The 22,072-nt window shown below is 39.3% G+C and overlaps 2 protein-coding genes across 5 annotated transcripts in view; both read right to left on the reverse strand.

Moving 5' to 3' along the window:
- The window catches only part of LOC129771946 (DENN domain-containing protein 5A), a 99,621-nt gene that overhangs the window by 13,058 nt on the left and 64,491 nt on the right, over positions 1 to 22,072 (reverse strand). For 2 of the 4 annotated variants that reach the window (XM_055776103.1, XM_055776102.1), the window contains 5 exons: positions 4,616 to 4,829; positions 4,288 to 4,555; positions 3,679 to 4,017; positions 3,308 to 3,440; positions 2,845 to 3,241 (listed from right to left, as the gene is read on the reverse strand). In XM_055776103.1, coding sequence (XP_055632078.1) covers positions 2,845 to 3,241; positions 3,308 to 3,440; positions 3,679 to 4,017; positions 4,288 to 4,555; positions 4,616 to 4,829 — 1,351 coding nt within the window. Of the gene's footprint in view, positions 1 to 2,844; positions 3,242 to 3,307; positions 3,441 to 3,678; positions 4,018 to 4,148; positions 4,185 to 4,287; positions 4,556 to 4,615; positions 4,830 to 22,072 lie in introns of all 4 variants that reach the window. The other 2 variants (XM_055776104.1, XM_055776105.1) reach the window with 2 other exon arrangements.
- LOC129771948 (uncharacterized) lies at positions 11,727 to 22,064 on the reverse strand. Its single transcript, XM_055776106.1, has one exon. The coding sequence runs from the start codon at positions 14,266 to 14,268 to the stop codon at positions 13,441 to 13,443; it is 828 nt and encodes a 275-aa protein (XP_055632081.1). The 5' UTR covers positions 14,269 to 22,064; the 3' UTR covers positions 11,727 to 13,440.

The following is a 22,072-nucleotide window of genomic DNA, read 5'->3' on the forward strand; positions in this document are numbered from 1 at the left end:
GCTTCCCGATGTAATGGTTACTGACGGGGGTCCACCCTTCAACTCGAGGGAGTTCGCATCTTTTATGGAAAAACACGGAGTGAAGGTGATGAAGAGTCCACCGTACAATCCAAGTAGCAACGGCCAAGCTGAACGCCTTGTGAGGGTTGTCAAAGATGCTTTTAAAAAGTATTTGTTGGATCCTCAGTTGCGACAATTAGATTTGAACAGCAAAATTAATTTTTTCCTAATCAATTATCGCGGTCAAATTGCCACTGCAGATGGAGGTCCGCCGTCACATAAAGTTTTATCTTACAAACCCAAAATACTGCTTGATTTGATGAATCCGAAAAAGGAATACAAACAATTTTTAGATAACAGGATTCATACTGACATTCCTATCGTATCTCCTTCTAAACCAGATCCATTTAGTAAATTAGTCGCAGGAGATCTACTTTACTACAAAAATTATAAGAAGACTGATCCTCAAAGATGGATTGAGGTGAAATTTGTTAAACAAATATCTAAGAACGTTTTTCAAATTTCCCTCCACAAGACGACGATCATGGCACACCGAAATCAATTAAAACTGGCTCATTCTCAGGTCCGAAGCTCGTTAGTGCTACTTCCGGAAGTCAATCCGAGGAAACGCCGTCGGACAGAGTCAGGAGATTTTCACGGCTATACGGTATCCGAGGCCGAAGAGGAGCCTTTCCTGGGTTTCCCAGAGGTGATGAATGATCTGAACACAACCAGAACGAAACAACAGGAAACGAGCGATAGCCTGATCATGACCAGGAGTCGCGCTCGAAAAGTTCGACGTAAATTTGAGCATTCTGAGTTTGATGATAAACAAGCGCGCAGCGCGTTCGATTCTCAGTGAATTTTATGTGTAAATAATACATTCGAAAATGTAGTTAGTAAATTTAAAAAGAAAATTAGTTAAAGCTATTCTCGGATTAGAATTTTGTCATGTATATAGTAAGGTACTTGAGCAGGAAGGACTGTAGCGTACCGCATACTTACCGGTGCTCCTAATGCGCTCGATAAAATGAGCAATCCCATAAGCCGTTATACGAATTAACGATGAAATGTATCGGAAGATAAATAATAAATTAGGGTCATAACTATTAGTGATCTGGAAGCCAACACACGTATATTTATTTTATAAATCTATATCAAACTCCGAAGTATACCGTGAAGTGTGAAAACATAAAATTTACCAGATCAAAACCCTATCAAGAACTTATGAGGAGTGATCGTACGAATAGTAGGTGCAGCCTACAAGCAGTATGAATGATTTGGAGAGCTTAAACGAGCAGTTTCCTCTGCGTAGAACGAGATACAAAGACCAATTACTTTTTTCGAAGCAACTTGTGCAACGAGATTCCCTTCCTTTAGATTATATGCTCAAAATTTAGTACGCAGTTTATTTATGTTGTCATTCGAAATCCTATTTGGTTGCCGCTACAAAATGGCTGATTTCATATTTTCTGAAAAAATGGGTGGATTGGGTTATGGTTATTAAATCCAAAATCAATATGAAACAAATAACCTAACTTAATCCTAAGCAAGGATGCAAAATTTCGAAAGAACATGTTGAAATCGAAAAGCAAATTTTGTCAGTGCAAAATATCTCCACCGACACTCTTCACTACTTTCCATCGCGGTGCCGCGGTGCCTATGACTGCTGGCTCACCATCACGTTTGTTTTGATATAGTTTTCGTTCCATCGACAGAAATATCAATTCATTCTCGATGTCAGTGAATGTTCAAGCCGAAAATATCATTGCGTCCTGGTGAAATTTTCGTTGGTCATAAAACCATAAACCCAGTACTCGAATGTGCCGTTGCCCATCGATGTGTGTGCAATAAGCGGCACAAAAATGTGACTGGGCTAGAAACAAACGAGGAGAACATACACACGAACACGCGTATAAACGTCTGACGCGGTGTCAGTGAGATGATATTTCTCTTGATGGATATTTGTTCCCTTCCACTGTCAGTTGATCGAAGATTCGTATGAATATTTTGGATGTTAATTCTCAGTGAGACAGTGAAACGAATGAGTGTGGAGAATAATGCAAAAACCAAATGTTCCGCGTGACGGAGTTTCGGTTGCATGTAATTAAGTTCGGTTAATTTGTCATGAACTGCAGGGGCATTGGTGATTGAATTTGATGTTGTCTCAATATCTTGCGCTGTCAGTAAAATGAGTATGAGATTTTGCTACTCTGATCCTAAGTCAACTATGCGGTTGTATCACGAACATAATCGTTGAGTATTTTTTTTTAAGTTTTTATCGATGTACTCAAAAGAATGATGTGGAAGAAAAAAATTGGAGGTTTGTGTCCAAGACATGACCGCATAGATGACATAAGATTACGTAACGATATTTGTTGCATGTTGGTTTTGAATTTCCTTAAACCAAAGAAACCGTTGTCGCGATCGACCGCGTTTTAGGGAAACGCTATGCTACCTACACAAATGAATGGAAAATGAAAATTAGCTTGGCTTCCATACTATTTGTTTCAACTTGCCTAGTTTTAAAAATAACCTTCACATTAGGGTAAATTGTATGCCTTGTCCGCACTCAGTCAGTTTTATCAGCCTATATTTTTGTGTACATATGCGTCCCGGGAACTTGATTCGCCATTTGCATAATAGCACACATGGCAGTGAGAATGTTAGCATTCGAAATACTTCGAGCACAGCGAAGAACGCAAAATTCATGTTTATCGTTAAAATGGAGCTCGAGAAAAGTAACCAAACAAAAATGTGATATTAGATTTCTTTTTGTCGAAAAAGATATTCGTGCACAATGTAATCATCGATGGAATAATTTCCATAAAACTGCCAACTTACATGAAACACAAACTCCAGCGAATGGCGCGGCACATTGATCTGCTGCGTCTCGCCCAACGTGCCCGAGATGGCAATCCAAACGTTGGCCGAGGTAGTGGCGGCGCTACCCTTCTTCGAAGGAAATATCACAACTCGGTACGGTAGTTTGGCCGTGGGATACGTGTTGGTGTAGCAGAAATAATCCACCGCATTCAGCGTCAGCAGGTGGTACAGAAATTGTTCCACCTCGTCGTCACAACGCACGAACGCGGACCGTTTGTAGAGCTGTCTCAGCAGCGCGGTATCGGAAACCAGCGAACGAAGATGTCGCGAGAGAAGCTTCTTCTCCAGCGCTAGTCGAACCCACGCCCGGGCGTATCCGATGTGGGTCTTGATGTCGGTCATAGCGAGGATATTCCTAGATGGCAGTCGGAGCGTTAGGTATTAAATCGAATATAAACTGCTTGGTAGTGTAATACGGTACCTGATATCAAATTCCAAAGATTCCGGAAGTGGGCGCAATTGCTCCGGTCCCAAGCTTTTACGGTCGCGTGATTTGGAGCGACCTCGAGTTGGTGACGGTGGAATCTCCGGTTCGATTGCCAACGAGGAGAGGTCTTGAAAACAATCACAGTTTGTCAGTGAGTGTGACAATAGGACTACAGTCTAAGCTTAATAAGTTCATACAATATTAGCACAATTGTTAATGAAGCAAGGCATTACTCGTTATTCTCATCATTAGTACGGATGCAGAATCACCGGTGTTAGTATTTTATCTCGTTTGTTATTCCGGTCGATTGTTAATCCACCCACTCTATCGGTTAGTTCCGTGCTTCATGCTCGGATCGGACTTACCGTTGTCGCCACTGTGGGCACTGTCGCAAGTGGGCACCCTCGAGTAATGTCTGGTGCCCACCAGATTCGCAATGATATTGGGCAAAACAAAGTTACTCAACCGCGAAGCCGAGTTTGGGGATATTTCCGGGGAAGATAACGAAATTAGTTCATTGCGACGCACCACCGTGGGAGATTTGTTAAGGTTACGTTTCAGTCGTATAATTGTGTTAAATTTGCTCTTAGTGCCACTGTTTGTACTACCACCGTTATTGTCGTTGGATGATGCACTTGGACTAATGGTGAGACTTGAGTTTTTGTCATTACAATTGTAGCTTGATTTTGGGATAGTGCAGCTTTCTACAATTAATGAAAATGGGTAAAAAATAAAGAAAGTTGGTCTAAATCATGAGCTTAACATTAAAACATATAGTGTAAGGCTACCACATGAACATATTAATAATCAGGTGAAAAAACATGTTAAGACGTACAATCCATCCGCTTCCTCATAACCGTCCACGCCAAGGCTGCATGTTAGGGAGTTGAAGTGTAAAACATTCACGATAGAAGCAACTGTCCGTTGTATACTGAGGTGTTGGTGATAATGGATCAAAGAAAAATGAAACTCACCTGGTGTCAGATAGTTGTTGTCGATTTGCTTGCTCGTGTTCTGACAGTCTTTAACTTCCAGATAACTGGTCAGATGCGTCCACAGAGCAGACTTGCCTTGTTTGTTCACCAATCCGTGTGACCAAACCTTCTCCAGCAGATCACAGAGTGACGCTATCAGTGTGTTCTCCTCTACCCCGGTCACGGAGGCTTCTCCACTTAATCCCAACTCGATAGCCTCGGTTCCTATTTTCTCCAGCAGCATTCTCTTCGTTTTGCTTTTGCAATCCTAAGAACATGGTTTCATGAACTTCGTACGAAAAATAAACACAATCAAACCTCAACAAACCTTCAACAATTTCTCCACGAAGGTCCAGTTGGCTTGTGCCATCAACGCCGGACTAATCTCCGCACCCGATAGGTTTGCAGAATTCCTGTTGGACTTGTTCCCACCGCTATCGTTTTCCTTGTTGCTGCAACCTCCTCCTCCCCCGCCACCGTCAAGGGAAATCTCTTTCACCTTCCACTTGGAACCATTCTTGACTCGTCTCAAACTGTTACCTCTGCGGAAGAGAAGACAACATTCGACGTCATCCAACGACCTCGTTAGTACTGGTATCATTGATGGGACCCTTCTACCCCAAGTGAGATATTCCGTAAGCTAGCAATAGGCCAAAGTGATCATGGAGTGAAAAAAGGAGGAAAAACATCTAAACGAAACCTGCTCTCTTCATGCAATTGGTTTTGTTTGCATGCGCAGACTCTGCAGTGATGTAGGACTTGTATATACAAACGAATAATAAATCTTACCTGTTGCTGTTCCATCGGAAGTAACTAACGAAGAATATCCAAGTTTATTTGAAGTAAAGCAAACGGATTATTCGGCCGAAACTTTGACAATAATTTTAATGGAATGGACCAAACCTCGTAATAATTAGATGATTCCATGAAGAAGTCGAAGAGGATCAATTTTTCCACCATAGCAGCAAAGAGGTACGTGAAAACAAACTACACGTCGTCGTAACTACACCCAGGTTTTTTTACGCGGGGGATACGTACCTTTTAAAAAACCACGTTAATTGGAAAATCCGCGTAAAAAATCGCGTTAATTGGAAAGTCCGTGTAAAAAAACCTCGTAGAAAAAACCGCGTAAAAAAACCTGGGTGTATACTAGGCTGCTACGAGTATCAATCTCATATTCGCATCTTATTAATATCGCGTCTGATATCTAATTGTACACCATTTTACGCCATTGCTTTGAACTATTTTTCTTCGGTACTCGACTAACAGTCGTTATTCAAACTCGGAGACAGTCATTTTTTTCAAAATATCGATGGTTCAGAAAAATTCCGAAAAACGAGGTGTATCGAAGCAAGTAAAAGAGATGGGACTTCCGTTGATCGACTTCATTAACAAATCATCACTCACGAAGTAGTCATCGAAGCTTTAAGGTTTCCAGCAGCTCGAATACCGCTTTAAACATTATCGAACATTTCTTATCATATCGAATTACTCGATGTCAGCAATACTAGCCCTCGACTTCAAGCATCCCCATGTTTCATCTTGGTTCTCGTTCGATGTTTAACAGTGGAGGTTAACTCCTCTAATAACAAGGTCCATTTTGTCACACGTCCTCCCAGCTGCTTTGTCTTCAAGGGGTACACGAGCTCCGTCTTACCGGTCTTACCGGCCTTGCCGGACGGTTGCACAATCCGGAGGGAGTTTTCAAGAACTTGGTCTTCAATATTTCTCAATGATTTTTACTACACACATGGTTGTGTTTCTTCAACTGCAAAGCAGCTTTTATACCGTATGCGTGAGAATGTTTGCACCATCGTACAAATTAGGTTCCCGTTTCACCTGTACATACAATGCTTTGGTTTTCTTTACATGCACGCATGCTATTACTTGTGAGTTTCATCATAATAGACTGCGAGTGAAATAAGTCGATTTCCTTAGTTTGATAGTTGTACCATGGGGAAGTGGCACCGTATTCGTGATTTGTTCCTTCGCACAAAAAAGATATTTCAATCGTCGTGTAAGTGTCCCGGTGGACCGTCTTAGACCGAGAAAAGAAAGGACAACTATCCGCGAAGATGGTTACATGAGATCAGCTCTTAAGGCTGGTCAAGAGTTCTCGTGAACGTGAACGTGAACATACACTTTTTTGTTAATAATTTATTAATCCATATATAAAAGGCAAGGAAAACATCTTGAAACGATAGGAAGAAACATTTTCTAGTCGAAAAACATATTTAAACACAATTCACATTGATAGAAATGGATTAATTCAATATTTCACTACGATTTTGAATTTCCACCGTGGAATCGAGATGTTGGTTAATTCACCATAGTTTACCGGCTTTGGTGAACGTGAACGCGAAAACAGTGGTGAATATAGAGGTCAAAATTGGGCTCGCAGCAAACAATCTTTGTGATTGTGGCGATGGCTACCACGACATCGAGCATGTTGTCTGGTCGTGTATCCGGTTCCATGCTGCCCGCTCTCAGCTCTCTAGAGCACTGAGAGCACAAGGCAGAGAATCGGATATCCCCGTCCGGGATATCTTAGGTAGCCGGGATCCTGATCTTCTGCTTCATCTATACCTGTTCCTCAGAAACGCCGATGTCAACGTTTAATGATGTTTCCTTCGTTGTGTCCCCGTTTCATATCCCTCCTATCCGATCTATAAACTTTTACTTAGTCGCGGCAATACATACACACACTCTTTACAGATACACGATATTACAGATACACGGGCCAAAGGTTGTGCAGTCCACTGATCATTCAACAAGAGCCAAAGGTTGTACCGCTCATGACAACCCTACACGAGCTGATGTTTGCGCCGGCTAGTGACTATTCTATCCTGGATTCCTCGAGTCGAGAAAGACGCACCACGCTAGATATGGGGTACAGACTAGGGGGGCGTTGCTGATTAATGGTCAGCTGCATCCCAATAGGAAGTATCCCGTGTCGGGCACACGTACAGAGCATCGAAGACTGCGACATACCAATTATGAGAACACTTGTAATACTAACCTCGAGTCAACCGCGAGTAATCGGTTACATCTTACTAACATAGTCTAAGCAAACATTGTCAAAATATTGAACTCCCGGCCCCGTTAGGCTGACGCCATATGAGCCTTAATAAAATATATATTTTGGATAAAAAAAAAAAAAAAATAGAGGTCAAAATATTTCCCCGTTCATGTCCACGTTCGAATGTCGCAAGGCATTCTGAAAATTATTTCACCGTGAACTGTAAAAGGATATGTTAAGCGACTCTCGAATTTTTTCAGTAAAGGCCGGTTTAGAGTACCCGTGAACGTGAACTTGAACAGGCGGTGGAATAGGACGATCATTTCACGGTGAACTACATTGCGAACAAACAATTCAAAAAATCGTGGTGAATAGAATGATTTTGTTCACGTTCACGTTCATTTTAAAAGTTCAACAGTGAACGAGAAGTAAATAAACATCGATCTTCAATAAAGTAATTCGGATAAAATATACAGTTGTTCACGAATCAACCCAAACCAACCAACAAGTTTTTTAACCCGCGCAGAGATCCGATTGATTGAAATTGCATCCATATCAAAATTTTCATTGAAAACTTGAGAATTGCTAAACATATCCTTCCACAGTTCGCGGTGAAATAATTTGCAGAATGCTTTGGGACATTCGAACGTGAACATGAACGTGGAAATATTTTGACGTCTATATTCACCACTGTTTTCACGTTCACGTTCATCGAAGTCGGTGAACTATGGTGAGTTCACCAACATCTCGATTCCACGGTGGAAATTCAGAATTGTTGTGAAATATTGAATTAATTCATTTTTATCAATATGAATTGTGTTTGAACATGTTTTTCAACTAGAACATGTTTCTTCCTATCGTTTCAAGATGTTTTCCTCGCGTTTTATATATGGACTGATGAATTATTAACAAAAAAGTGTTTGTTCGCGTTCACGTTCACGGGAACTCTAAACCTACCTTAAGATGCAATTTCATTTAATCGGATCTCTGCACCGATCGAAAAACTTCGTTGCTTCGGGTTGGTTCGTTAACAACTGTATATTTTATCCGAATTACTTTATTGAAGCTCGATGTTTATTTACTTCACGCTTACTGACGAACTTTTAATGTGAACGTGAACAAGAACATTCTATTCACCACGATTTTCTGAGTTGTTTGTTACAATGAGGTTCACCGTGACATGATACTTTACGTTCACGGCAACTCAAAACCAGGCTTGATTCCGATGGTTGTCGCTGCCATCAAAAGAAAGATTCGGGCGAATCCAGAGCGTTCAATGAGAAGAATGGCGAAGGAACACTTGATCAGCGACTTTAAGGCACGGAAGATAATTAACAACCGCATTCGAGAGCTATGAGTCGAGCAATGCAAGAAAGTTCTGAACGCGAAAAAATCCGGTAGTTCTGTACATCTACGAGAACATATTTATCGGTGATCCCGTATCACATTCCAGAACACTATGTTGGTTCTCTCTCTGCAAAAGAAGTGCTAAAAAACATGCATCTGACCAAGCATCCTGCTAGCGTAATGGTATTTGAATTGGTGGCTTCCGATGGCAATAAAATGTACTAGGTGTTCATCCTAGAAGGCAACAAAGTAAACACGGAGTTCAAATGCTGTATTTAAAAAAGGTGGGAGTCCGTGTCATACCTCGAACCGCGCTCAGAAGTGGTTGCAGTAACAACTGCCGTTCTGTGCAAAGGATATGTGGCCACCATCCAGCCCTGATCTCAATCCGATGGCGATGGCACGTCAGACCTGCAGACCAAGACCTGTTCTCAACGCCACAGCAAACCTCAGACAAACTCGTACCTGGAGAGAAATGAAACCAGACTACATTATAAGGATCTGCCGTGCGATCCATAAGCGTGTGGAGGCCATAATTGCAGCAAGTGGAAACACGATCGATTATTAACATAGTTTAAGGCTCTTAGAAGCAATCCCCTTTTGAATAAATAAATAAACAAAACCGATATTTTTGAGAATTTTTTGAAATTTTTACATTGCTGTACAATGAATGAATGAATGAACCCGTTTCATGAGGGCGATCAATGAACTGGTTGAATCACTACGAAACATACGCCATTGTTAGTTGAAACAATCGTCGGTGCTGCATCTGGGTGGAACAAGGGAACATCTCGTCAGATCCATCAAGACCATCTTTGGCGGCTTGAAACTTCCGAATAAACCCAATTGAGAGACGTTCACCACATTTGTAGCTGAAGGAGAATGAATGGTGAGCTCAACACCGTTGACATACGTTCCGGTGGAGTACATTTGCTAGGAGTCCTTGGCTTCTAGCTCATACGAAACGCTGACGAACAAACGTGACGCTTTGCGTAGAAACTGGAACAAGACTAAAACCTATCGACTCTGGTGTCGCAAGATCCGCGAATATTTGCCAATGACTGCACTGAGAAGAAAGGAGGTTGGCGACCTCGAAGACAATTAGGGTGAGGGGTCTGGTGTTTACAGTAGATGAGACAGTTAAAAACAGTTGGACTAGAGGGCGGGTTGAACGAGTGTTCCAGGGCAATGCTGTACGGATCTGTAAAGTAGACGTTCCGAACAATAAATATGTCGTCCAGAGGCCCGTTGCGAGGATGAGGCCCGTTGCGAGGATTATTTTCTTCATTTCATCAATGTTTAAGTCTGTTGTTGACGTTGCTCACATCTCCTCGGCCCTCTGAAAACATGGTGTACCGCCGATAAACGTTTCTCTTATCCAAAATAACTTCACCATTTCTACACCCAAACTAGCGTTATCAGAAAGCATTTCATTTTCGACAGAAAACATGACATTTCGTGCTTTGAAGCATCAAATAGGCAAATATTGTCATATGTCGCCCAACGCTTTAAAATGTTTGTATGTATGGAAGCAGACATCTCTTTCTTTTTCTTTTTTCATCTTTTTTGGGATTGCGCCCAAAAAAAAGCCCAAATGCCGTCAACGGGAAAATAACCAAGGCCGGCTGGAATGCAAGACTGTTTTACACGATCACGTTATCCACATAGCTTATGATGCTGTTGGGGAGGAGCGTGATAATATTACATCTGATTACAAATTGAAGTTGCAAATTGTTTTCTAATTTTACTCCTAGAAAACACTTTCCAGCATAAAGGAGATCCATATCCTTCTCGGTCTGGGCCGTGGCCAAGTAATGCATGCTTATTTGAAACGTGTGTTTTGTTTCGCTCGCTCGTATTAATCTTATATTGCCGTACCATATATATTATACAAATGCTTACCAGTATTTGTGAGTAATGGCCTTTTCTGTCATTTTTACGCTCATTTAATGTAATAAATCGGGATGACAAAACATAAGCTAAAAATCAATTTTGGGTTGATAGTCCACATTTGGAATGCGTCTGCACCACGTAGGTGACGTCCAAATTGAACCCCTACTGAACTTATAGGCATCAACATATCGTGTTCCCCACTGTCGTTTTCACTTTTTGCTCCCTTGAATTGAGTTCCCCACTGACAGTTCAGCTTGAGAGTTTTCTAACATCCATACTATGGATTCCATAGCATCCGAATGGTGTTTTTCAAACAAAATTTGAAACAGAGAAACATATGAAAGAAGAACTTGTCAGCATAGGTGAGACATGAGTACCAACATAACGTACAAAAAAATCGAAAATCGTAAATACGTAACCCGCGAAAATTGAAAAATCACGATACTTTGTGTTATATTTGGTTTCGTCAGAAAACATGATGTTTTTTTTTCAAATATCATTTGCAGCCATTCCATGCCAAACCGATATAGTGGTTCTCAGATTTTCGTGAAAACTGGTAGTTTTGTTCCTTATCGTACAATGTTAAGACCCGTTTTTTTATCATGATTCCCAAAAAAACGGGAGGGGAAAAAATAAAAAAAAATATTTTGTTTTATCTATCCAATATTTTGCGATAAGGAACGAAATTACCAGTTTTTACGAAAATCTAAGAACCACTATATCGGTTTGGCATGGAATGGCTGCTGTAAAATGCAGGAGATGTATTTTTAATGCAACATTCAATCGCTTCTGCCAATATGCGTGACTCGTCCAAAATATTGTTCGAACCACTCGATATTTATATTTAGTTCAGTTCAGTGTACAATTTGATATGAGACGCGATTATACATTGTAGCCAAGTAGTATGATTCACAGCATTCGATTGAAAGGAATGTTCAAGGAGAATATGGAAATAATGTTGTATCACAACATTTTTGTGGAAGAGTCAGGGTGGCTAAGAAGAAACCGGATGAACCCTATCCAGGAATTACTTACGTGAACAGATTGAGGTAATGAAACGCAAAAAAATAACATAAAAACGAAGAGAAACAATTCAGAGATTTCCACAATCTCTTGGAATGAAGGGATTGAGTATTCAAACAATACTGTAAACGTAAATAAAATATCTTATATTTCGTGAACCAGCGTTAAAACCTATCGAACTAAAATCGTATTGCGAATATGAAAAAAAAATGTAATAAAAATAATCTTCACTATAAATACAGCTATTGATTAGTAAGGATTTCCATTTTCAGTGTGATCAAATTGCGCCTAAAGGGGATCAACCTGTCAAGGCACGCCCATCGCAAGCGGCTGTTACTTTTGTTCTCTTACGTATTAGCTCATAGCAACATTCGCACTGGAGTTTCTCATGACTATCATCAACTGGACGCATGCAACCATGCATTGTTAATTGCTTCTTGTTCTGATGAACACTATTTCTACACTAACTAGGCACTACGTAGAATGGTGATCTCGTTGTCTGTCTTTTCTATTTTTTCAATACTTCAGTGACATCGCAACCCACCAAAAGGAGCCAAGCAAGTTGATTGTCGCACGATTTGGGGTGTCGGCGGTTGGGATGCGTAAGCGCTTTTCGTTCATTCCGCGTACGTTTACAATATACATATATTAGCAATACCACCTCCGTCACCATTGGTGTTCGAAACAAGTGAGCCGATTCCGTTACACTTCGTCGCCGAATCATCGTCATCATCGTCCTCGCGGTTTGCGCGAAGCCACCCGGTGAACCTTAACCAAGTGTAACAAGAAAAAAACCAAACACCAAAAAGCGATAGAAATCAACGTACCTGACTCACTTACTTGGGGGAAGAGGAACCTGATTGGAAATGCATCTTTCGTTTAGGGGTTTCGGTTCGATTGACGTTGATAGTGGTGTTGATTGAACAGTGGATTGTGCATGTGCATCGGAATTAAATGTGTGTAATGGTTCCGTGAACAGTAACCATTATTAAAGAGCATCAAAAAATTCACGCAAATTTTCAATTCGATCGAAAAATGGAGTAGAACTAATTTCTACTACACTGGGTTTCACAACTATAGAACCACTCATTTTTTGAGTTTCCAGAGATATGTGAAAAATCGGTTGAATTGAAGTATATAGTGTAGAACACAATAACTATCTTCAGTGCAATGAAGTACTCCAGAGTCATTTACTTCTGTTTTTGCATCAAAAATAACGTGATAATTGGGTAATTTGGCATCAATTCATAAAATCCGGAAAGTCAAGACATGGTTTATTGAATAGGGGCTTCAGATTCTGGACTGGTCAGTTTGTTTACCAGATCAAAACCCTATCAAGAACTTATGAGGAGTGATCGTACGAATAGTAGATGTAGTTTACAAGCAGTATGAGTGATTTGAAGAGCTTAAACGAGAAGAATCCTCGGCGTAGAACGAGATACACACTACAATATGGCGCAGCTTGGTCAAAACCTAAAACCTGAGAACTAAAGATGACCTACGAATTAGAATCTTATTGTAATTCATGTGAATTTGATGTTAATTTTGTAAAGGAGTGAGAGTTTTTCCATCTGGTTCTATAGTTATGAAACTCTGGAATTTTAGTTTTTATTGTTTCGCGCCTGAACACAACAACAAAGTTCAAACGGCCAGTTTTTTAAATGAAGATAGTTATTATATCCTACACAATACACTTCAATTTAACCGACTTCTTACATATCTCTGGAAACTAAGAAAAAAATGAGTGGTTCTATAGTTGTGAAACGCAGTGTATTCTATTCGTTATTAGCATTAAACATAATAAAATACAAAAATCACAATGATATAGTAAATGTATATTTCAAAATAAATTCAATAAAAATATAATCAACTCAATGAACGTATCGCCTTTTATCGTTCGGTTTATGCTCCAATTTCTTCTCCAAATAACCCAACATATAGGAGCGTTTCTGATCATCGCTGTATGTTTCGAGTTCCCTTCCCATAGATTTGTTGGCGATATATGCACCGAAATCGGCTAGCAGTTGTTCCAAGTACGTGTCATCTCTGGGAGAAGCCGACCCGGCAAGCTCATTTCGTATGGCTCTCAACAGTCGCGCATTATATTCTTCCCACTCATCGGGTCCACCATCCTCGTCACGAGGAGCCGTCGTTACTTTCTGGAAAGCCTCTTCGATTTCTTCGTCCTGTTCGGACAGCAGCCGTGGCCTCCCAGTGACCATATCAAGCCACTCTGGCTTGTGATCATCGTCTGCCATAGAGACAGCGAGATACAGACAAAGCCCTCTGTTGTTCTCCAGCTTTTTGGTGCACAGATAGCTTGAAAAATTCTTCGCTCCACCCGCAACATCAACACCCGCCGAACCGGCCTCGAAATCCTTCAGCCATGGGGGCTCATCCATATTCGATGGAGCGACAGCCATTGGCAGTGGTTCTAAACTGCCGGGCACCGGTTTGCTACAAAAGTGGTCTACCAGAACGCCCGACTGAATGCAGGTCACCAGCTTCACGAGGTATAGATTTCGGAGCCGTTTCGCTTCCACTCCACGGTACGGCTCCATGCAAAGTTTCTCAAACCATGACTCGATGAGTGTGCGTTCGACGGGTCGATTAGCAAAAAGATGTATACTGCCCTGACTGAAATTGAGGATGAAGAGGAAATCTTCATCTAATTTGAGTTCGAGCGATTTATTTGCCATTCTCGCAGTAGAAAAAATTACAAGGAAAATATGATTGGCATGCTTCGATACAAAATTTCCACATCCAAAGATGTCTTGATTCTATGAAATTATTCTTTTAACTGGGAATGTGACAAGTTTTTTTAACTAAGGTAAATGATTTTGGTTTGTCCAGTCGAAAATATGATCATGGTTTGTCCACTGTTTTAAATGCTTGAGTTCAACGCACCTGTGCCAAATTAGGTATTCGAATATTTCAAAACATATAAAGAGTATTGTCCTCTTCATGATTTACAGTAGTTTTATAGTATATTTTCACGGATTCACGTGTTTCGAAGAATTAAAAAATACACACGCTATTGGTGTCAATGCGCCCCTCACTTGAGCTAACTTTTAATCAATCACCAGATGATTATTTGGCACGTGTTCAGACCTTTTTTGGATTATAACACTTGCAAATGTTGTAAACATCATGCTTGCACACCATTTGTATCAGATTTACATAGCTAAACCATTAAATTAACGCATTTTGATGAACTTAATTCTGATCATGAGGTCCAATTCAATAATGTTGTTTGTCCACATGATTTCTATGGTAACCGCTTGGCGCGCTGCAGTTTATTATTGTGTCTTTCGCGAAAGAAATAAAGTTTCTCTGTGTTGAGTGTGTTGAGGTGAACACTTTTAAAATGCCCAAGAAAAGGCAACATTCTGAAGAAAGCCTAAATTATGAATGGATCAATATGATGACAGTAAACCCAAGCAATGATACATGCAACATCTACTTGAAAATTCGAATTTTTTCAGTCAAAAATGGTGATTTCTAAAACCGGACAAACCATGATCAGAGCTGGACAAACCATGATCATAATTTCTCTTTGAGGAAAATCGTTAAAAAACATAAATATTTGAATAATTTCAACGCCATACGGTAAAATTAGAAACTAGAGACTTACGGCTTTTCAACAAACCCAAACTCGTTTTAACAATCACATATAATGATTGTTGTGAAGATTGTTGTGAAGAAAATTTGCATTCACTAGTTACGTGAAAACACCCCAAATTGAATAAACCAAGATCATTTACCCTACACTATCCTTTCGAATAAGACAATATACTCAAAATTTCCAGGCTGTCCGCTGGGAGGTCTTTAGTCCTTATTCGGATAAAAGCTTTGAATTCACGGAATTGCATGGTTCGTTTTAGCTCAATACCAAAATTTTATCCTGCCAAAACCGAAAGGATAGCGTATATTTGTAAGAATAAGATAAGAACGATTAAACAGTGTGATTGCATCTACCGACCAAACGACCGTGTACGACCTATGATTATTTGCGTTGACTCACATCGCTGTAATCGGCTTAGAAGATGGATAGAAGAAAATCGTAAATATTTTTTTTTTCATAGCCGTTCCTCGGATTGAAGAGAAATCCCTTATCTTATTGTTGATAACGGATTAGAAGTAAGAATACTTATATATAAGCTCAAATTTTGTTCAAATTTTGCACATCCGAGAACAGCCGTAAGAAAGTGCAACCTTACCCTTGTGAAAAAGCTCCGAAAAAATCATCAAGTCCACAATCTAAATGGACTCCATCTCCAGTTCAGTTAGCGTGGCAATTCTTTTTTCCTTCACAGAAGATACCACTAGGGAACGCTAACAATATTTTTTTTTTATATGGAAGTCTAAAACATTCCGATTTCATTGCTCAGCCTAAAGGGAATTTGAGCTTTAAGCTGAATTAAATTACGTAAATGATGCCCATGACTAGTACTAGATGCATCTTGTCGGGTTCTTGAGTATTGATATACACGCTTTTACTACTCGCATGCGTTCGTTTGTACGAGAGATTCGTTGATGACCTTGCCCTGCCTTCTGATTTAAATGTGAAGCCTACTACATTCCAAGTCGCACATTATTCACTTTGTCTCTTGCTTTGTTTGTCTGTTGCTCTTTCAAAGTGCTAATAGAGAAAATATCTATTTATTCTTCACACTACAGCGAAATTTCCAAATTTCCTTTCTCACGGCGAATTGTAACATTCATTTATTGGAGTGGTTTATATTCAAATACCATGTCTTCTTATGTCTGTTTGAATACCGCTTTTTAGGAAAACAACCCAGGATATTTTATTTCCATGATGAAAATGAAAAAATAGTCCATTCGAGCAATTTCAATCGTCAATGATGGCCTCTGCCTTCAAAATTGAAAGGAAACGACAGCAAAAAAGAATGAAATAGGAGAATCGATGTTTCAGTATGCGTAGAGAATTCGCCGATTTCACTTCATCGTGATGGACCAAAATTGAATCGAAAAAAACATTGACGCGAACACAAAAAGCGCGCTATTAAACCCTGCACGGCTATTCGCTGATGTAATTCTTCCTCTCGATTGTCCTCGTATTTAAAAAAAAGGGAATTTGAAAAAGCTCCTATCCCCAAACATAATTCGATGCTCTTTTTCTTACACTTACGTGATACAGATATACGTAACAAGTTGATGTGAAGGCATGTGAAGAATGTAATGGAACAGAAAACATAACGCCTAAATGGCTGCTACTAACTACTGTGTAATTTACAATTTATAGAAACATAAACTTATGTACATGTACACGATTAAAACCCGGCTCTGTTACAGCTAAAATGCTAATGAGCCTAATAAATAAATAAATGGGCTAAAAAAACATCACTGTTGTGTTATTATAACGTACACGCAATCATAATCAAGTGAGGACAATACAATCTCTCTTCGTTTACACATGTTCTGATGCTTGCAGCATGAAACATCGGACTATTTGTGCTATCAATAACACAACAATTGGAAGCCGCATATCAACTGTCTCCGCTGTTCAGTACGGACCAACGAAACAGTGAAAGGGAAGAACACTCTCAAATCGAAAAGGCGACATTGTGTAATTGGTTTCCGGGAAAAAAAATAGCAAAGGAAATAATAGCAACAGATCAGAGCAGAGAAAAACGTGTTTGGCGAGGTACACAATGTAACCTATGTAACAATAAGTAACGCAAGACAAACCATCCTCCCTATTAAGGGAGTATTCTAGTCTAGAAATTTGAAAAAAATCAAATTTTTTTTCTTTCATATTTCTGTTGTTTAGGCATACAAGAATATTCCCTAGAGAGGACTTATATACTCGTTAATTCTACTATTTATCGAGTTAGAGCCATTTTAGTGATGCGGTATTCAACCTGGTACGGCCATAACAATGAACTTCAAACGCGTTTTTCTCGAACCAATTTTTTCAAACTGGCGTACACGATATCTCAAGTTCTACTGAACCGATTTATGTAAAATTTATATGGGTACAATCTGCAGGCATCTCTCTATCGCACGAACCTCCAAAACATAACATATTTTAAATTTTACTATTTTAAAAAAATCGGGGAACGTAAGAAAAAACGTTTTAAGCCGCATTTTGTTTTTCAAACGGCCACCTCTGAATACCGCCAAAAGATGTTTTTGACTTGTCCGAGGTTCATGCGATAGCGGCACTTTACTGATTCAGAATCTGTTCGAATCGTGTACGCCATGACACAACTTTTTTTAATTCTCTCACTTCATCAGCTCTTAACAATTCCAGTTATGAATGTTTTTTCTCTGTTCAATTTTTGTTTTATTGTTAAAAGATAGAAGAACAAATAATAATTCTTATAGAGCTCGATATTCTTATGGAGCTCGAGAAAACGTCGGAAACGCGTGTCTAGAATATCCCCTTAAATTACGTAACGTTAATATAATCTTTGCAAAAAATCAAAATCGTTTGGAAAAAAATTATAATATTTTAGCTTTTATTAACACGTTCATGACGGCCCTGTAATTCATGCTCCTCGCCCACTGGCGGCTACGCTTAATGCCTTGAACGTTTTTTCGAATAATTCACTTTCGTTATATGACCTTACAGAAGTCATTTCCCCCAGTGGCATTCGTTTGTTGTTATATATAACGAATCATGACAGAATAACGATGAGGCAGTCTAGTGCAAACCGAGATGGAAAATGAAAGGTGGGAAGATTTTTCAAATCTCTGACGTCACAGATTTCGTTGATGTATGTTACTTTTTTATAATAGTCCACTACTTAGGAAAAGTGTTGTTATTAAAAGTAAAAATAAGCAAGTGAAATGAACGTACTAGTTTTTTTTCCTATATCAATGCTAGCGTTCAAAATCATAAGGGCCCGACATTTTAACAGAAACGGAAATTTCAGTATTTTTGAAGTGTTCTAAACTTAATTTCAATACAATTTTACTTCTCGTTACGTCGATCAAAAACGTAAACGAACAAAGTCAGAGTCACACAATCTTTTGTTCTTTTGACATTTGACAGTACATGGGAAAAAAGGTTGCAAGTTTTTTCATGTAAGATAAACTTGAAAAATAAATTTAATTGACTCCGTATGACTTGAGACGAAAAGTTTTCCGCTTGCGTCTTAGTTTTAGACGACGAAGTTTTCAGCTCTCTAATTGTGAAAAAAGTAATTACAATTTCTGACAAAAATCAAACTTCCATGAAGTTGCTCTAGAATCCAAACATATTAGACATTAGAATACTATTTCTGAAATCAAAGAAAAAATTAAACATTTTAGTTCATGATATGTTCTGTTTTTTTTTCATAATGCGAAAAATATGATTTGGAAATCTGTAATAAGCTTCTGTATATCCTCTTTCGACGTTATTCGTTCACATTAAATTTTGTACCATTTGAGTAACTGACTGGTATGCCTGGTATGTGAACTGGCTACTAACACAATCAAAGTTCAACACAACCAAACCCCGTGAATTTTCGCACCTTCTATTCTTCATCTCGAGTGCAGACCACCTGTGTTACGTGCCAGCGTGAACGTGGTAAGTAATGAAAATATCAACGTAAAAAATCAGACATCTTCCAGACTCAAATGTTCATACGAAAGTGACTTCAGAAGGACTTTCGACAAGTTCATAGAATTTCGAATAAACAGAGACGAAAAATCAATGGTGCTTTCAAACCATCTGGCCTTAGCTGAGAGGAACACGAGCTAGTATAAATTGATGTAGATTTATACAAAAGTAATTACTTTTGGGTCAATACAGCAGCTCCTGTAGTTACATTTCATTACTTGCAAAACTGGGATGTCCTTATGTGACGAGCAAACCACACAGTTAAATATTCTACTAATTCCGCTTCATCGATTTTAGGAGTTTACGGACTCAATATATTCTGCTTTGACAGAATCGCTAGGTTTTTCCACACAACAGCTAACGATTTCCGCTTACTCAAAATGTTTAATTTCCAGTTCCGGGTCCCTTATCTCGAGTTTTCATCCAAGTGAGATCTGGTTACTCCCGGAAAAGAGGAGCCATCCGACGTTTAACTCTTTTTTTAACTTTTTTTCTCTGAGCATTTGTAGCAACGAATATTATATTGAGATTCAATTGAAAATATATATCCCCTTTTTAAAACGAGGGTTCCCGTCTGGTCCTCTATCAACATTAGTTATGAATTATGAACTGGGTTTATTATTTCATAATGCTGAATAACCTCGAATTCAGACAGCCCGCACATCCCTTTAAAATCAAGCCCATGAGAAAATGCGTTAGAAGAACAGTGCCTTCCCGAACGAACTGCAACGAACATTGGACCATATTGGATATGTATTGAACTGCTTCAGCATGACCAAGATTCTCTAGCTTTATTTTGCATCCTGCGATCACAGACGGAATTAGCTTATGTTTAGCAGCCACGACAAAATAATGATCCAGCAGAATCACGCGGTTTTCGAGATGCATTGATCGGAGCCTGCTTACTAGCTGCTGTTAGGTCCATTACAACACATGCTTTATCATCCTGGCTCAGGGAACACCCTTCATTCGGTCCAAAAATCGAAGCTAGCTCAAGAATTTTGTTACGCAACGATTATGATAGCACCTTCCTTCCTCCTTCTCGCGTTACGTAATTTGTGTACGAAACCTAATGTCACAAAACCTTACTGGAAACCTCATGCCTCATTAAAAAAGCGCAATATTTTCATAAAACTCACATTTCCTAGAAAAGCTAAATGTCCAAAACAAAGTATCAAATGAGTACGAAAATTCCTTCAGAACATGATACAGGCAAATGTATGCCGTCCGACCTTGCTAAAGGATCGTTTCCTATGTTTCAAACTAGCCGGGCAATCAGTGGAACACAGGTTTACTTGCGAGAGGTCACCGCTTCCGACGCCAGGGGCAGCCAAGTATGGAAAAGTTCATTCGCTCATTTCTCCACACCTGAATATAAATCACTCTTGTATCTGCTTGGAACAATCATGACAAAAAGAACGCAGCAAACAATCGTGAGATTGCACGATGAATCATTTTACACTCCCCGACCATCTTCATTCTGGACTGATAGAAAACATAACAAAACGAAGAGTGGAAAACAACATTCAATGAATGAATATTCCTTCGGAAGGATCGCACGAAACAAAATAACAAGTGAGTCAAAATAAATTGAATCTGCGTGTATGTATGATTTTATTTCCCTTGAACTCTTTTCCTTGTCAGCATTCAAGTGCACATGAAATCCACCTTCCCGCTCATCAATAACTTGCGTTAATATGGTCTTTTGCGTTGGCTTAAATCGTTATGACTTAGCTTCATACTAGAAACAAAAAAATGTCATTGCAATAGTGCACAGGAAACAACTCGATTTCAACTATCTACCTATATTTTACTGCCGCGATCGAGGCTCAATGATTGCTATTTGAGTGAAAACGAATGATTTTACAGAGACTCTCGCTGGCTCAAGCAAAAGTTTTCAGTGTTTGATTCTATCACCATCATTCCGAAAGGCAAATGAGGGAATGCAAAAAATTCTGAGAATAGATGAGCGGAATCGAGACAGTATTTTTCCGTTCTAATCGAGAACGAGCTTTGCGAAGAGAATAGGTGAATGTTTTCTGTCTCAAATAAAGTGAGGCATAAACGGAGAATAGAAGGGTGAGTTTTATCTGTGAATGAGTGTTGTTGAACGAATTTCGATGCGATTTTGCCCATACCTGGGGGCAGCCGGCTTGGACTTGGGACCGTCGTTCGTACCCATTACATTGACCACAGAATGAATTTCATTACGAAAAATTAAAATAATGTCGTTGAAGATAACGAACATCTAAATGCAAAAAATATATACTTGTACAGATACGACTACGTCATAGTAACTCTGACACACTACGTGTAATCATTTACTAACCTCATTTTCAACTTTCATTTTTGATTTTCAGGTATTTCAGAAAATTGAACGCTTAGCAGTCATATTTTTATGAAAAAAAATAAAATTTTGACAGATTTATATCACATCCAGAATCCACTGTTATGGTATTTACCAGAAGTCAACGTCATGCCGAAACTAACTAACCTACCCATATTTTGGAAACTCCAAATATACGTAACAAAGCATACAACACACTATTCTCAAATAGATTTTTCTATTATCTATACATCACGAATAGGAAAAGAATTAAACGCTTACTAGACAAACTGTACAAACTGAACAAACTAAAACACAGCTACGACTATCAAAAATCGATACACGTTCAAATAATCCCGAAAACAAGCCTTTTCTTGTTTGAATTTGGCCTTTTCTTTGAGAGTATGTTCCCGGGGAGTGTTGTGGATGTGATGCGCAAGCCCCTTAGCACACTCTCAACCGCAGCGTTAAAAGAACAAAGCGTATGCGAGGCGGCGGTGGCGGCGGGGCATGAAGCAGGTTTGTTTTCGCATTATTTTTTAGCCGAATCCACACATATACACACACACACACATTCTTCTAATGGCAATGACGCCTTGCGTAC

Source organism: Toxorhynchites rutilus, chromosome 2 (assembly GCF_029784135.1).
Source record: "Toxorhynchites rutilus septentrionalis strain SRP chromosome 2, ASM2978413v1, whole genome shotgun sequence".
NCBI lineage: Eukaryota > Metazoa > Arthropoda > Insecta > Diptera > Culicidae > Toxorhynchites > Toxorhynchites rutilus.

Excerpts from the sequence above, each read along its gene's own strand:
- LOC129771948 (XM_055776106.1), bottom strand. The coding sequence starts at position 14,268 with ATGGCAAATAAATCGCTCGAACTCAAATTAGATGAAGATTTCCTCTTC.